The 15,911-nt window shown below is 35.7% G+C and overlaps 1 protein-coding gene across 2 annotated transcripts in view; it reads right to left on the bottom strand.

Moving 5' to 3' along the window:
- Nucleotides 1–15,911, bottom strand: part of LOC136037209 (catalase-like) — a 121,528-nt gene that overhangs the window by 94,060 nt on the left and 11,557 nt on the right. For both annotated transcript variants that reach the window (XM_065719801.1, XM_065719811.1), the window contains exons 3-5: nucleotides 13,802–13,973; nucleotides 10,120–10,261; nucleotides 373–523 (exon numbers count right to left, since the gene is read on the bottom strand). In XM_065719801.1, the coding sequence (XP_065575873.1) occupies nucleotides 373–523; nucleotides 10,120–10,261; nucleotides 13,802–13,973 (465 nt within the window). The remainder of the gene's footprint in view (nucleotides 1–372; nucleotides 524–10,119; nucleotides 10,262–13,801; nucleotides 13,974–15,911) is intronic.

Here is a 15,911-nt window from a genome sequence, read left to right as displayed (position 1 = left end):
ATTAAGATATATTTTCATTTTATCGTCCGAGAATATTTAATATTTATATTGATATATTAATATATATATATATATATATATATATATATATATATATATATATATATATATATATATATATATATATATATATATATATATATATATATATATATATATATATATATATATATATATATATATGTAATATATATAATAATATATATATACATATACATATACATATACATATATATATATATATATATATATATATATATATATATATATATATATATATATATATATATATATATATATATATATATATATATATATTTACATTGAAAATTAATATTTGGCAATAACCAAGGCTTAACCGTTGTTACAAACCTTAAGGTGAGTTTTAGGATTCCTCTTCTGAGTGTGTAGAAAACTTGGAAAGAGAATGGGATCTCTGATAAAGAAAATAGGTGTATTGTTTCCAACCAAATCCCAATTTCCTTCTTCAGTGTAAAATTTGACAGAAAATCCTCGCGGATCCCTGTAAACAAAGATTTATATCAAAAATAGATGGCAATACATTTGAAAGCTTTACTGATTCATGTTGCTCTTGTTGAGGGCCCAATTCTAACATGACCATTATCTACAAGTACAAGTACATTAAACAATTTACTAATATTTAGTTACGTTTTAGTGATTCAATGATTAGTTGTTTACTATTTAGTTACTATTTAATTGTATTTAGCTAAATTTGTCTTTATGCCAATAGCAACAGCTTATTTAATTCGCGTGCATCAACCGAAGAAGGCAAACTTTTTAAGGCTACAGAGCCTTTCTAAAATAACCAAATATGTATACACACCACCAAAACAAAACAATAAGTGAGGTTATTGCCCTTCCCCGCACTGAAAAACATCAAAGGCGCTACAACAAAGATCATAGTAGATCTACGATATAAATACAATCTACACAGATAATAGATGAAGCTCTTACGATCGACGAAACAAGTGATCTTTGTTTATTTTCCTTGTTTTCCGTTTTATCACCCCTTTTTGAGCATACGGCCTTTTCCAATTGACTATTTTCTTTCTGTTACGGTTATTGTTCCAAATTTATGTTAGTTCTTCTTCATTTGGGCTAAAATTGCAAAATAGAGAATTTGTATAGGGTAGTGGTTTTTTAAAGATTAATTTTCTCAATAGGTCTTTGGCTATTTTCTGATAGTATTTCAAATAAACTCATCGAAAATAGAACGGGAAGAAATTATACAGTTGCAAACCTACCCCATATGTTGAAAAAATTCAACATTTTGGAGATAGAAAGAAAAGAAAGACTAGACCTTGTTTGTAACAAAAGCAAGAGCTTTATTGAAAGCAACTAGATCAGCCGACAGAAGTTGAATTTTTTAAGGCAAGACAGCTTTTGAAAATAACCAGAGATCTACACTAACCCTCAACTAGCAGAATAAAATAAGAAGGAAGAAAAAAATTAAATAAACACAAGTTTTTAATCAGTCAAAGTCTGACTCTTACAAATGTTTAGCATTAAATTAATTTCTTTTCGTTCGAAATTAATTTGTCCTCTCGTTTGTAGGCACTCCTGATTGGCTGAACACATTTATGCATAGCTAAATACACATGAACATTGGAATTAAATTACATCTTTTGCCAGAATTATTCATTTTCAAGACATTACTTGGTGTTATTATGGATGACAATTTCACTTAAGCAAATGTTACACAATAATTTCTATCTGAAAATATTTTCTTTCGTCGCAATTGTTATCTTTATGGCAAAAAAAAATTCTCCATAGATAATCTCATCTAGAAACTTCTAAACAAAATTTGAAAACCTTTAATTAAAAACAAGAGTAATACGTGCTAAGGCTAAACAACCTTTCGACAGCAACCTGACATGTACACACACTCTTAACCACCAGAACAAAATAAAAAATGAAGCAATAATTGAAAAATAAAATAAAATTGCTGATTAATCAAAGCCAGATTCCTAAGCATGTTTAGGAAGAGATGAACTTCCGGGCATCATTACTTTCAACCAATCAGAATTTGTTTCCTCATTTGCAGGCAGTTCTGATTGGCTGAAGATGTTTATGCATAATAAAGCACACAAGGAAATTGGACTTAAACCACATTCCATATCAAGAATTTTCATTTTAATAACATTGTTTATAACTGATGAAAGATATCATTTAAGTAATTCTTACGCAATAGTTTCTATTTATAAGCTTTTTTTTCATTTGTCGCAATTGTTATCTTTTTGGTAAACAAAAGCTTTCTAGAAATACACTAAGTCGACAAATAATCTCATCTGGAAACTTCTAAAAAGGTTTTGAAAACCTCGGAAATTTTTCATGCTTAGAAATCTTTAACTGTTACTCTTTTTTAATCCACAAGGCCATAAGCAAGCTTATATAGAGAGCAACGTTTTGATTATAAATACAAGACGTCAAGACCAAAGAGGTATATTTTCAGGACATAACCGTTTTTATTTAGGGGCGGAGGGAAAGGGGTCTACAAACCAATCTTAATATGGATGGGGGGGGGGTTCTTGTGAGCAAATGTGTCTTTATTCTTTTGTGTTTGGAGTGTAGATATTGATAGTGAATTTTCAATACCATATTGTGCCAATTTCCATAAACTGTCCTTGTAAAATCCTGATTTGGCGTGCAAGTTTTCAAAAATACACAAGGCCATATGTGAACTAATATAAAACATTGTTTTGAACAGAAATTAAATAAGTGAAAACGAAATAGGTGGATTTTCTGGTCATAAGGATTTTGCTAAGGGGGGGGGGGTCACAGCCAATCAAACTGAAAGGGGATGAGGGGCTCCATGTATGCAAGTATGTCTAAATTGTTAGATATATAGTATATTATTGAGCCAATTTTCATAACCTATGCTACTTTCAGATACAATTTTTTTTTAGATACAGAGCTTCTTTTTCACTTCTTTAGCACACTAGTTTCTTTTTCTTTGACAAATCTCTCTGACTAAGTAGTCTCTTCAAGGGCATATTTTTTTTTTTTTTTTAATGGTTGCAGCTTCTGTTGCAACCACGGTGGTGAGACAGTTGATGACTCAGTCCAAACTCTCTAATCACTTTTTGTACAATATCTTAAGTCCTCATCAGTTATTTGCTGAGTGTGACCAATACCAAAGAGTATGACAAATTTACAGACTGGAAATTGGTACAAATGTCAAAAGAACAAATCTCAAACGTAAACTAGCCTTCGGCAATTTTGTTCTTTCTTTTAGTTTTCATTCTTCATTTTTTTTTTCTTTTCTTCATTCTTGAGTTCTTTCATGTACGAAGAAAAATCTCGACCCCGTTTTTGAAAGGCATCAGCCTTCATTTCAAAATACTCTAGTTTCTTTTTAAAACTTCTCTCACTAAGCATTTTCTTCAGAAACACATTTTTTTTTGTCTTAATCGGTTGCACCTACCGTCGCAACTAAGACGGTGAGACAGTTCTTGGCTCAATGTCAACTCTTTGCACTTTTCCTACTATATCTTCAGTCCTCATAAGTTATTTCCTCAGTGTGATCAATACCAAAAATGTATGGGAAACTTGTAAAGAATAGAAATTGATGCTATGGTCATAAAGAAAAATTACCAACACAAACTAGCGTTTGGCGCTTTTGTTCTTTCTTTTAGCATACCATAAACTCATCCATACTTATACTTGCAGGCACTTTAAAATGTAGATGAGATTAAAGAAAGCAGAATACGGTGGCCAGTAGGCACATTAAGATGCAAAAGAGGACAAAAAACAAAATCGGTCACCAGTAGGCATTTTAAAATGTAAGACATGGTATACAAGGCAAAACTCGGTCAACAGTCGACACTTTGAAGTGCAGACTTTTGACTTACTTTGACTTATCGCTCTTACTCAGCAGGGTCGCCAGCGTAGAGAGAACTGGTTGACATCGCCGTCAGTCTTTTCCAAGTAGCCCTGTCCAGGGCTAAGAATGGGGCCTCATTTGGGTTGATGGTGCGATTGAGCAGGCATTGGTTTATTACATCAGTCCATCTAGTTCATGGCCTTCCTCGAGGGCGTTTAAATTCATTTTCTGAGGGATTGAAGTCCGAAATGATCCTTGTGGGGGTACTTAGCGGGAGACGGAGTAGGTGGCCGTACCACCTTAGAGAGCGGCCTTATACTTGGGTAGAGAGGTTGACCAGCTTGAAAGTCTTCGGGATCTCAGTTTTGCGGATCTTGTCATACCATTTGAAGCCTTCGACTCGACGAAGGTGTCTAGCCTGAACAACATCGACCCTTCTTAGCTGTGTCTGGGTTATCGGCCAACTTTCAGACGAGTACAGCATGATGCTTGAGATTGTGCCGTTGTAAATTCGGGCTGTGGCATGGCAGCTAATTTGCGGTTTGTGGAAGACTGCTCTCAGGAGTCGTCCGAACTCGGAGCTTGCCTTACTGATCTGGCTGGGATTTTGGCGTCAAGTGTGCCACTTGAGGATATAAATGATCCGAGATATGTAAACTTCCTTACCACATCGACAGCTTGGCCGTTAACCTCAATAATTGAGTGGTACTGATGCGGTCTTTTCTACGGGCATGATCTTCGTTTTCTTCCAGTTGATTTGCATCCCAACTCTGGACGCTGTGGAGGAGAGTGTCTCAAGTGCAGACTTAAGTTGGTCGAGATTGTCACTAAGGACAGCTACATCGTCCGCGAAGGCAGCATCGGATAGAGTACTCCCGGCATAACTGATGCCGAAAGGTTAGGCATGTTGCGTCTCGTTCAGGATATGGTCGATGACGCAGTTAGATAGCTCAGGTGCAGCAGCACATCCTTGCCGTACTCCATTTTGTATGGAGAAGGAAGAAGAAAGCTTCCCATTAACCAGGACGGCGCTATCTGTGTTGCTGTAAAGTTCTTTGAATAGGCTGACTATCTTTGCGGGTAGGCCCGCAGCTTTCAGGATTAGTCAAAGGGACGGTCTGATAAAGTGCAGGGGAAGATAAAAAACGAAATTGGTCACCAGTAGGCACTTTAAAATGTAGGACACGGTATAGAAGGCAGAATTCGATCATCATTAGGAACTTCAAATTCCAGGGGGAAGGGAGATAAAAATATTAAATCGGTCACCAGTAGGCACTTTAAAGTTTAGGGGAGGGTAAAAAACGATACTGGTCACCAGTAGGCACTTTTAAATGTAGAACAGGGTGTAGAAGGCAAAACTTGGTCACCAGTAGGCACTTTAAAGTGCAGGAGAGGGTTATAAAACGAAATCGGTCACCAGTAGGCACTTCAAAATATAGGACAGGGTATAGAAGACAAATAATAAAATGTAGGGGAGGGAAAAAAACGAAATCGGTCACCAGTAGGCACTTTAAAATATAGGACACGGTATAAAAGGCAGAATTCGGTCACTAGTAGGCGCTTTAAAGTGTGTGTGTGGGGGGGGGGAGGGCAAAAACGAAATCGATCACCAGGATGCATTTTAAAGTGCAGGGGAGGATAGAAAAACTATATCAGTCACCAGTAGGCACTTTAAAATATAGGACAGGGTAAAGAAGACAAAACTCGGTCACCAGTGGGCACTTTAAACGCAGGGGAGGGAAAAAACGAAATCGGTCACCAGTAGACACTTTAAAATGTAGGAGAGGGTATAGAAGGCAGAATTCGGTCACCAGTAGACACTTAAAAGGGCGGGGAAGGATAGAACAAGGGCTCAGAGCTCATATGGCACTTGTGACGAGGTCGGAAGAGCCAATAGCTCATATGACATGAGCTCTAGCAAAATTGTAAGAATCAATAGATTGATTTAAAAGGAAAATCATAGGCTTAATGCCGGTTGTGATTTAAAATAAAGAGCTCTGAGACATGAGATCCTTCTAAATATCAAAACTCAATAAGATCACCCACTCGTAAGTTAAAAATACCTCATTTTTCTAAAAAAATTTCTCTCCCTTCAGCCCCCTCCCCCCGATGGTCGAATCGGGGAAAAAACTTTATCAAGTCAATTTGTGAAGTTCCATGACACGCCTACTAATTTTTATCGTCCTAGTATGTCCAGAAGCACCAAACTCGCCAAAGCACTGGACTACCCCAACTCCCCCAAAGAGAGCGTATCCAGTCCGGTTACGTCAATCACGTATCTACGACATTTGCTTATTATACCCACCAAGTTTCATCCTGATCTTTCCACTCTAACCGTCTCCCCAATGTCACCAGATCTAGACGGGATTTAAAATAAGAGCTCTGAGACATGAGTTCGTTCTAAATATCAAATTTCATTAAGATCTGGTCCCCCGTTCTTAAGTTAAAATACCTCAGTTTTTCTAATTTTTCCGAATTAACACACGATCCGTTCCAGACCGGATCTGTTCCAATTATGTCAATCACGTATCTAGAACTTGTGCTTATTCTTCCCATCAAGTTTCATCCCGATCTCTCCACTCTAAGTTTTTTCCAAGATTTCTGTTTCCCCCCTCCAACCCTCCTTGTCCCCGGATCTGATTCGAATAAAAAATGGAGCATCTGAGACATAAGATCTTTCTATATATCAAGTTTCATTAAGACCCGATCACCCATTCGCAAGATAAAGATACCTCAATTTTCACGTTTTCCAAGATTTCCGGCTTCTCCCTCCAACTCCCCCCAATGTCACCAGATTTGTTCTATTTCTATTGATTGCAATTTCAAGAAATAGCAATCATTCCGAAGACGTTCTAGTTATGAGAAAGTATTGCAAAAAGCCGAAACAAAAAAATTTCAAGCCAGGTGCGTTAACCCTTAAGAAAGTATGATATGCAACATGAATTTTTGAGGAATAAACTGAAAAGTGTGTTCCAAGTTTATTTTAATGTTTTTAAGAAGCAAATGTGTTTAAAAATAAGACACCTTTAAACAAAAACTTTCTTGGAGATTTCTTTTAGAATGTATTTTAGCGTGGCGTTTATCCAGCTAACTCCAATTTCCTCAGACGTGATAAGCAACATTAAAAAAAATGTATATTTAAAAAATTAAAACCAAAAAAAATTATCAACATTCGAAATCGGGCGCCTGGGATGCCATAGCCGCCACACTAGTCACGCAAGTAGATAAAAAAAAAACAACAATTTATTATGATGTCAGCTATCCTTACTAGTCCTGCACTAGGTGAGACTACAGGGTTTAACAATCCCTGGCCTTTATCCATAGCATTTCATGGCAGACACCATTTATGTACTTGAAACGCTGAAGACACGTAGTCTAGCAACGCAGAAATGTTATATTGGTTTGTTGAAACACACTATTGGATTACAACAGAAAATGGAAAGTTTACTCATTGAAAAGCATGTGATACGGAACCTTTTATTTTTTTACTGTTTTTAAATTTTACAATGGAGAGCCAGTCAAGGGGAATTTAATATTTTATTTTATTTTTTGACGTATATATAATATCCGAGCAGTTCACGCAGCAATTTCTAGCAACTCTGATGCCAAAACCCTGCAGTCGATCCACAATCGATTTGACGTGGTTTCAATGTTAGTGTTCTACAAATACATGCTTTGTACTTTAACTGAGGGGGTATAAAAAATCGTTACAGATAAAATGAAGATTTTGCAATCAACTCGCCAAATTACAGCATGACGGGAACACCTTGTGCAGGGTCCACCCCGCCAAGAATATTTGAAGACAAGTTCGCTCGAGGATCTGTCGCCATACGGAATGGTCTCCCAGTAGGGGCAATTCAGGAAAAATCTTTTCTTACAGCTTCAATGTAAATAGCATGGTAATTGCCAGGATTAGCGGCGTATCATCAGGATTAGCGGCGTATCATCAATTGTGACGGAGGCTTAATAAAAAAAAATATAATCGAATTTTAAAAGGTAAAGCTTATTAGATTCCCTTTCTGGCATTCACTTCGGGAATAATTTGACTGACTTACAAAAACTCGTGACAGACAAACTGATGACATGAAGCCACACTTTTTATTAGGAAATCAAATAAGTCAACCGCGTTATTTTCCTGTTTGTTATCATCTCACACGGAAATTATCTTAATATCGTTACACAAAATCCTTCAAAACTAAAGAAATAAATGACTCCTTTGTTCTCCAGGATAACATAAAAAACACCAGTGTGATTGCCAATCACATATTAATGCACATACTCACAACTTACTTAAAACAAACTGAGTAATCAAAATTACGGACAAAGTAGGGTACAAACAAAGATAAGGTACAAATGATGATTGGTAAGGTACAAATGAATGTAAGATAAGGTATAAATGAAGATCGGCTCCCCTTTCTGGGAATCCAATAACCCAGGAGTAATTTGACTGCTCACAAAAGTGCATCATAGACGTAAACCAACTGAATTAAACAACACTTTTCATTAAGAAGTTATATAACTCAAATCCCGTTTATTTCTATGTGCGATCATTATATGAGAAAATTATCTTAGTATCACTTGGTAACAAGCTTCGAAATTAAACAAATAAATAAACAAACAACTTCTCTATTCTCGATAATAGCATAAAAAAAGATCCCTAGCATGATTGTCAATTATTGTGTTGCGAGAGCAATACTTTGTTTTTTTTGTTTTTTTTTGTTTGTTTTTTTTTGTCGCATCCCGGTTTCAGCTTATTCCTAGAAAGTGGTAAGGGTCTAACCTCTACGGTTTTTACGGAAAGTGTGGACCTTAGGCCGGATTGATGAATATGACTTAGCATTTCGGAAAGCTTCGTAGAACTCTTGCCTGGGGCCAAAAGTCTATTGTTTCTATCCATTTCTGATCGTGATTTCAGCTGAGTTTATCATTCGGTTTTTCTCACTTGGGATACTTTAAAAGTTCTCCCATTGCTAGAGAAATTAGAATTTATTCTTTGCTCCTTTCTAAGTGATGACATTAGAAACTTGGCCAACGACAAAAATGTCAACTTTAAACTAAGACAGATAGATTTTTTTTCGACGGCAGTCGATAGCTCTTGATGAGCTGATCTAAGTATATGTCATCCATTTTTTGGTAGAAATATTCCTTCATAATACATATCAGTTTCAAAGTTTAAAGGGGTTGACAACTTCAGTAGTAAGGTACACACTGAAACCAAAAGTAGTCCAACACAGAAATGGTATCAGATGTGCTTCTTAAACTTTAAAAGTTCTTTCATTGCTAAAGAAATTAGAGTTTATCCTTTGCTCCTTTCTAAGTGATGACGTTAAAAACTTGGCCTACAGCAAAAAATCAACTTTTGAACTAAGACAGATAGATTTTTTTCGACAGCAGTCGATACTTCTTGAAGTTGATCAAAGTATATGCCATCCATCTTTTGGTAGAAAAATACCTTCATGAGATATACCAGTTTGAAAGTTTAAAGGGGTTGACAACTTCAGTAGTAAGGTACACACTGAAACTAAAAATAGGCCGATACCAATTGTGAGACGTACAGGAAAGTTTTAAGCAACAGTCGGCTGTTAGCCCATAATCATCTTCGGCAATGAGAGGTTCGCAACTTTTGCTAGTATTATTTGTTTCCGGTGTAGTTGATGGTAAGACCAATTTGGTTCCAGTGGCAAGACATGTAGGGGACTTGCAAGTAATAATCGGCTGTTAGGCTACAATCATCTTCAGCGATGAGGGGTATGCAACTTTTGCTAGTTGCAATGAGGGGTTTGCAACTTTTGCGAGTTGCTGTACCTAGTATTTACTTTAAGATCCTTACAGATTAACAACTTCAGCGTTTAATCGAAGCGAGGAAACAAAACCAAAGTGTTGCTCTCGCGACACTTTACTCGGCGAGGCCGAACAAAGGTTGCCGCAACACCTCACGTTGTCCATGCAATGTAGATCTAGTTACAACACACTTAACACACATTTACAACATACTTAAAACAAACTCAGGATATAGAATTACCCACACAGTAAGATGCAAACAAAGTATCATACAAGTCGAATAATGAGGTACAAAAACTCTTTTGTCCCCCTATTTTGTTGCCCATTTTAATAATTGATTTAACTTTATGTTAAATGTTAACTTATTGGTAACGGTAGCCGTAAACATGATTATATCAGGGACAATATCTCAGTGAGTTCTAGACTACAGACATTTAAAGCCGAATTCCATCATCAGACCATTTCTTCTTTCCATATTGAAATTAAGAGCTTACCTTACAGTATCAGCCGATCCACTTTCACCCCCAACGGTTGAGAACCTAACAGCAACGGGAGTTTGTTTGCCGATATGACTGAAAATGGCAGCTTTCGTGTACTTAGTAATATCGTGCGTAACTTCAAAATAACCAAAAGCTCCTAAAAGATATTTAGAGTGTGCAAGAAATCAAAAATATAAGTAAGCTTTGAAACAAACTATGTACTTGTAAGACCAAGCAAAATGAAAGACAGATTAAATATCTTCAAACTTCTTCAACACGGTTTTTGACTACCATGTATAGGGGTAAACAATTTTTAAAAACGACTATATACATCACTATGCACTTTTTCTGTCTACGATTTTCATTCTTTAAAAAACTCTATTTCTTCACTAATACCTTATGAAGGTCAGAAAATGTGGAACTAAAATTACATTTATTGAGGCTTCAGGTACCTTTCCCCAACGTAAAGAAAAATCCATTAGCCCCCCCTGCCCCCTTCCCTTACAGCTCGTGCACAGTCATACACTATGTAAATGAATTGATGAGGCTCCAGACGAATCAACTCAGTCATAAGAAGCTGTAAGATACTGGCCTATAATAGCCGATTGTTTTGTACGGGGAAAAATTCGCCACCACATGGTAACGACACCTCCAAAACTGAGGGGCTATATAAACATGCTTTTTGATGATTATAAATCAATTGGTACCTTCAAATTTGAAACGAATTTTTGACTTCTAAGGGATTTTTCCATCGTTTTCTTTTCAATTGTTCTCTTTAATATTACTAGTTTTTCACGATTTTTTTTTTTTTTTTTTTTAGTCCATGTGGGTGGAAGTCTCAGGACCGTGTTGACAAAGAATGCTAGTAATGTTTATTGTTCACAGCACCTCAACCTGGCTTGTTTAACAGTGGGTAATGAGTGATGGATGACAATTCACCATTCATTTTTGTTTTACTGTTTTTCTTTTTTTATTTCTTCTCCTCTTTCTCCCTAGATTCACAGCTATAGAGCCTAGAGGGGATAGATGGTGATTTTTTCCTTTCGTTTATACTTTTTATTAAATAAACCAATTCTATGCTCTAAACTAAATCGGTCAAATGAGACTTTTTTGCCGACAACATTTTGGTGATCCTCTTACCAAAATTGTTATTTTACACCCCACGATAGCAGAGATCCTTACTTTTCTATGGGATAACATGTTTGCTGAAGAAAATGAATGTTAGTTCTAATGGGCCCTCTTCTGAAATTCTATGACCAGTATTTTATACCATACAATGACACAGCTTGCCACGTTTCTGAAGCGTAATCTTTTTGTTACTCACAAGGGACACTAGAACTCTTGATATCCGTTCAAATGAGCCCTCTTCTGATAGTCTATGGGCAATGATCCTTTACGATCATACTAGGGTCAAAATTGTTGGTTTAAACCCAAAAGGCGGAACTCACCCCTTAACTGTGGTAAAATATTTTTAATGATTAAGAGGAGTACTAGAACTTTTAATTTTCGTTTCAAAAGACACTCTTCTGACATTCTACGATTACTGGTTTAATGCAATCATCCTCAAGCTGAAAAAGATTTTTTCATCACAAAATAGCACAATTCGCCACTTTCCCGTGACGTGATTTGCTTGTTACTTGAAAGAAGCGGTAAAACGTTTATCTGTTCAAACGAGTCCTTTTCTGACAGTCTATGATGACTGGTTCACTACAATCACCCCTGGACAAAAAAAGAAACAACATATAAAAACATATCGATGACCATTCTTCTCAGAAAACACAATATTTTGACATTCCGTGGATCACATTTTATTATTTTGTTTGTTCTTAAACCCTCAGTTCAAGGATTCTCAGACATGTTGAATATGTTTTCCACCATAAAATGTCAGAAAACGCTACTTTCTTAAGGCATGATATTTTTGTTACTTAAAGAAGCCTAAGAACTTTTAGTTTCCAGTGCCCTTTTACAATCACCCAGGGATGAAAAAAATAAATAAATAAACACATACCAAACTATCCTTCATGGCAAAAAATTACATTTTGATGTGGATTATGCTTCAGTATTTCGTTTAATCTTAAAACATGTGCTCAAGGATTTTTTCACCCAGGCTTGATTACATGTCGTATAGTTCATTGACCAGCTCTTTTGCACAGTTATGCAAATTTTCTTGCCATCATAAACTTAGGTTTCTAATTGAAAAGTAACTACATAATTGATTTTGCATATTTAAAATCATGATGATATATTGATTTTTTTTATGGATTTATTTTTATCAAAACTTTTTTTAAGAGTTTTGGTTACCATTGGCATCCGTTGATCCTTACTTCCGGGTAACTTGATAGAACTTTTTTTCTTCTTTCTACAGTATTGCTGAAATATTAGAGCGCACTCTCCTACATCAGCCTCACTACAAATAGGAATTTCGCCTTCGTGCACATCACAATTACCTTATATCAGTTAAGCTTTAAAATCCATAGACCATTTTTCATTCTTTTGATATTTATCAGACTGCTAGTGCTGACTCTTCCACTCCCACCTCGTCACAAATTAAAATCTGAAGCTGTGCATACTGGCACAATATTTATTAAATATTAGCCATATTTTGCTATTCAATATATCGCTTCTTCTTCTTCTCAGAGCATTTCAGAATCATGCTGCAAATTCTACTTATTTAGCCACGACAGAAATATAACGTGAACACTTGCATCTAACTTAAATTAACTAAGCAAATGATAAATTTCAATTTCTAGTCAAAATACTAGATGTTTTCTGAACAACATTCAAAGTTTCGGTACTTGTGTCTAGTTTAGTAACAAAATCACCACAAGTACCAATTATTAGTACAAGTACCACCATTACCACAAATACCACAAGTACCTAGTTTAGTAACAAAATTATGCAAACTACAACAAAGCATCATGGAAGAGGGGGGCACCAAAGCAGCATTTGCCTAAACTAACCTAACCAAATACCAACTAAATATTTAATTAAAAGGTAGTTAGCACATTTTTGTTACTAAAATAAGTACCTGTGGCGAACTGAATGAATTTGAACCCATGGTCTGAAAAACCGTTTCTATTAACCAAACTTCACTTGTCAACAGAACTTGAGCGTGGTGGCAATAAGACACAAGTACCAAAGTTTCAAAATAGATACCAAGTAAAAGACGAGGTTGGGTTTGCAACCATCAGTCTGAGGAGCTTCAACTTTGGATGTACAGTGCCTTAGACAGCTGTATAAGCAGCCCCCGAGAATAAAAAATTCTAACAAAATTAAAATAGCCAAAGGGGCACTAACTATGTAGTCCAACTATCATCAGTACTAAAATCACTGGAATAAACTGCGAATCTACGCGTCTATTATTTATAATTTAGTGTCTCAACTTTTTGCATAAACTTGTCTTCTGGTATAAATCCACGATCCTAAGAAATACTAAATAATAGCTAATAAGGACACCCTCCAATAACCAAAAGTCCAACCCTTTGCCTCGAGGTTTGTCCCATTGGTGCGTCAACCTTTAGCATAAGCTTCTCTTTCAAGTCTTATACATACATGATAATAAGAAACACTAGATAATACTTAATAAGGAGACCATCAATAGCAAAAGGGATGTAATGATACAAGTTCAACCTTTATCAACCCCAAAATCGTTAGAATAAATGTTTTATTTATGCCTCGATTATTTTTAACTTAATACCTGAACCCTTGGCATGGACCACTCTTTCTGGAATGCGCTCACGATCAAAATGAGCAATTTCGTCGATTAGAACGTGATCTTGCAGCAAAATTGGGCCCCTTGGGCCAGCAGTAAGTGAAGCAGTTTTGCTCCCAATTGGTGCACCATGTGATGTAGTCATCTGATCTGCCGCCTATAAGAAATTGGTGATTATAGGCTTAAATGAGGTTGTGAAAGGCCAAAATTAAGACCAAAAATATCAAATAAATACGTGGTTCCTCATGTGTTCCCACTATAGATCAGTTTACTACATAAAATCCACATAGTGTTGGACACTAAAGCTGGTTTGTGATGAGAGAGGAATTTCGCTTCCGCAGCTAAATTTCACACCCAAAAAAAAGGTGATTTAATATGAAAATTCGGTTTGCGCCTATTCGAATCTAGAATTTCGTTACTTTTTATACTTTACCCTAAAACGCTCCAGAATTTTTTTCAGTTGTTTTAAAACATAGGAGGATGTCTCCAATATACCTGCTATCTTAATGTCAACTAACCTCCTTTACCTACTAGGATTTTACCAACCTGGCCATGGCCAACTTTGTGAAGACTGGATTTTGATTTAAAATAATTCTTGAAAAAAAATCTGATTCATTATCACTTCCAGACAAATTTCAGCTTTAATCTTACAACATTAAAGACTAATTTATCAAATTATCAAATTTTCTTTAAAATTTTCAATTTTCTAATTGACTCACCAGACGTCATACTGTCAATGGCGCTAGTCGCTTTTAACCTCGATCTTCCCATTTTTAATCTCCAGAGGTCCGACTCCTATAAGTTTCCTAATCTTATTGATCAGAGTTCACTTGTCGGTTTGTTTTTGAACAGAGTTAAAAACTTTTTTTTTTCTGGCCAGCTAAATTCTTCTTAAAATATATATAAGCTCCAGTTTGGTGGGTGCACTACTGAATATACAGCACCAGTAAAAGTCCAATTATTAAATCATTTTTAGATAGGTATTCAAACAATCTCTTTTAAGAATTTCAAAGGCCAGCTTGGCAAATGGTTTTCACCAACTATCTCGAAATTAAGAAAACATCAAATACTACCATAATGAATGATAGTGACAATTTGGCCATAGACATAACTTTCAGTTTTACTGACACAACAATGTCAGGAAGAACATTCTTTTTTTGGAACTTTCCTAATATCTCCAGTTCTTAGCGTTCCTTCTTTTGTTTGTTGTTCTACTCGTTTATCACTAGACTAGTTAAATATGTCTATAAAAAAAACTTGTTTTCAAAGAAAATTCTACAGAAGCTAATACTACCAAAAATGACATCTGGCAAAACAATTTAATTATGTAGGATCTTTTAATAAGCATAATGAAAGTAAGAAAAAGGAAATCAACGAGGCCTGCACCAAGGATACACCTTTACCCATCCCCCGCCACTAAGAAGAGAACGCCAATAGTTTCCGATGGTCCCTCTAAATTTCTAATAGCTTTCATTTAATTCCATTCTCTTGCAGGTCCCCCCTTCCTTCAAAAAAATAGGACAGGACTCCTTCAATATTGTACTTTTCACGTGCCTATTGTTACCTTTTATGTTGTTGTTCAGTGTGGTCTTCAACTTTTCAATTGCATCTTAGAAACCTTAGAGCTTTGCAGAATTCTGCCATAAGTATTTTAGCAAATTATGGACCTAGATATTCAGTGAGGAATGTGTATTCAAAACTGAATATTCTTTCTCTTGCAGATATATTCCTTCTTATTGATCGATTTTAATGTTAAATATTAGCAATAACCTTACCCCAGATTGTTTTAAGGGCATGTTTACAACTGGTGTGGATTACACCACAGTTATAATACAAGAAACGCAGATGTATTTCGTCGGAATGAATGTGAGACAACCCGGTCAGAGTTTTTTGTTCGGCACGTCTTGCCAAAATCTTGGAGTCAGTTATCAATAGTGGTCATACGTGAGCATGACCAAAGTATTTTCCAGGGAAATTTCAGAGATTTTTGTGATAACAGGTATGATTTTGTTTGACTTGTTTATTTTTTGTTTTTAATAATGCCATTTATGATATAAGAATCAGTAGTGATGTTGTGTTGCCCATCGGCGGGGCA

This window comes from Artemia franciscana, chromosome 2 (genome assembly GCF_032884065.1).
Source record: "Artemia franciscana chromosome 2, ASM3288406v1, whole genome shotgun sequence".
NCBI classification, from domain to species: domain Eukaryota; kingdom Metazoa; phylum Arthropoda; class Branchiopoda; order Anostraca; family Artemiidae; genus Artemia; species Artemia franciscana.
The sequence above is the reverse complement of the archived record's forward strand: the minus strand, read 5'-3'. Positions and strand labels throughout refer to the sequence as shown.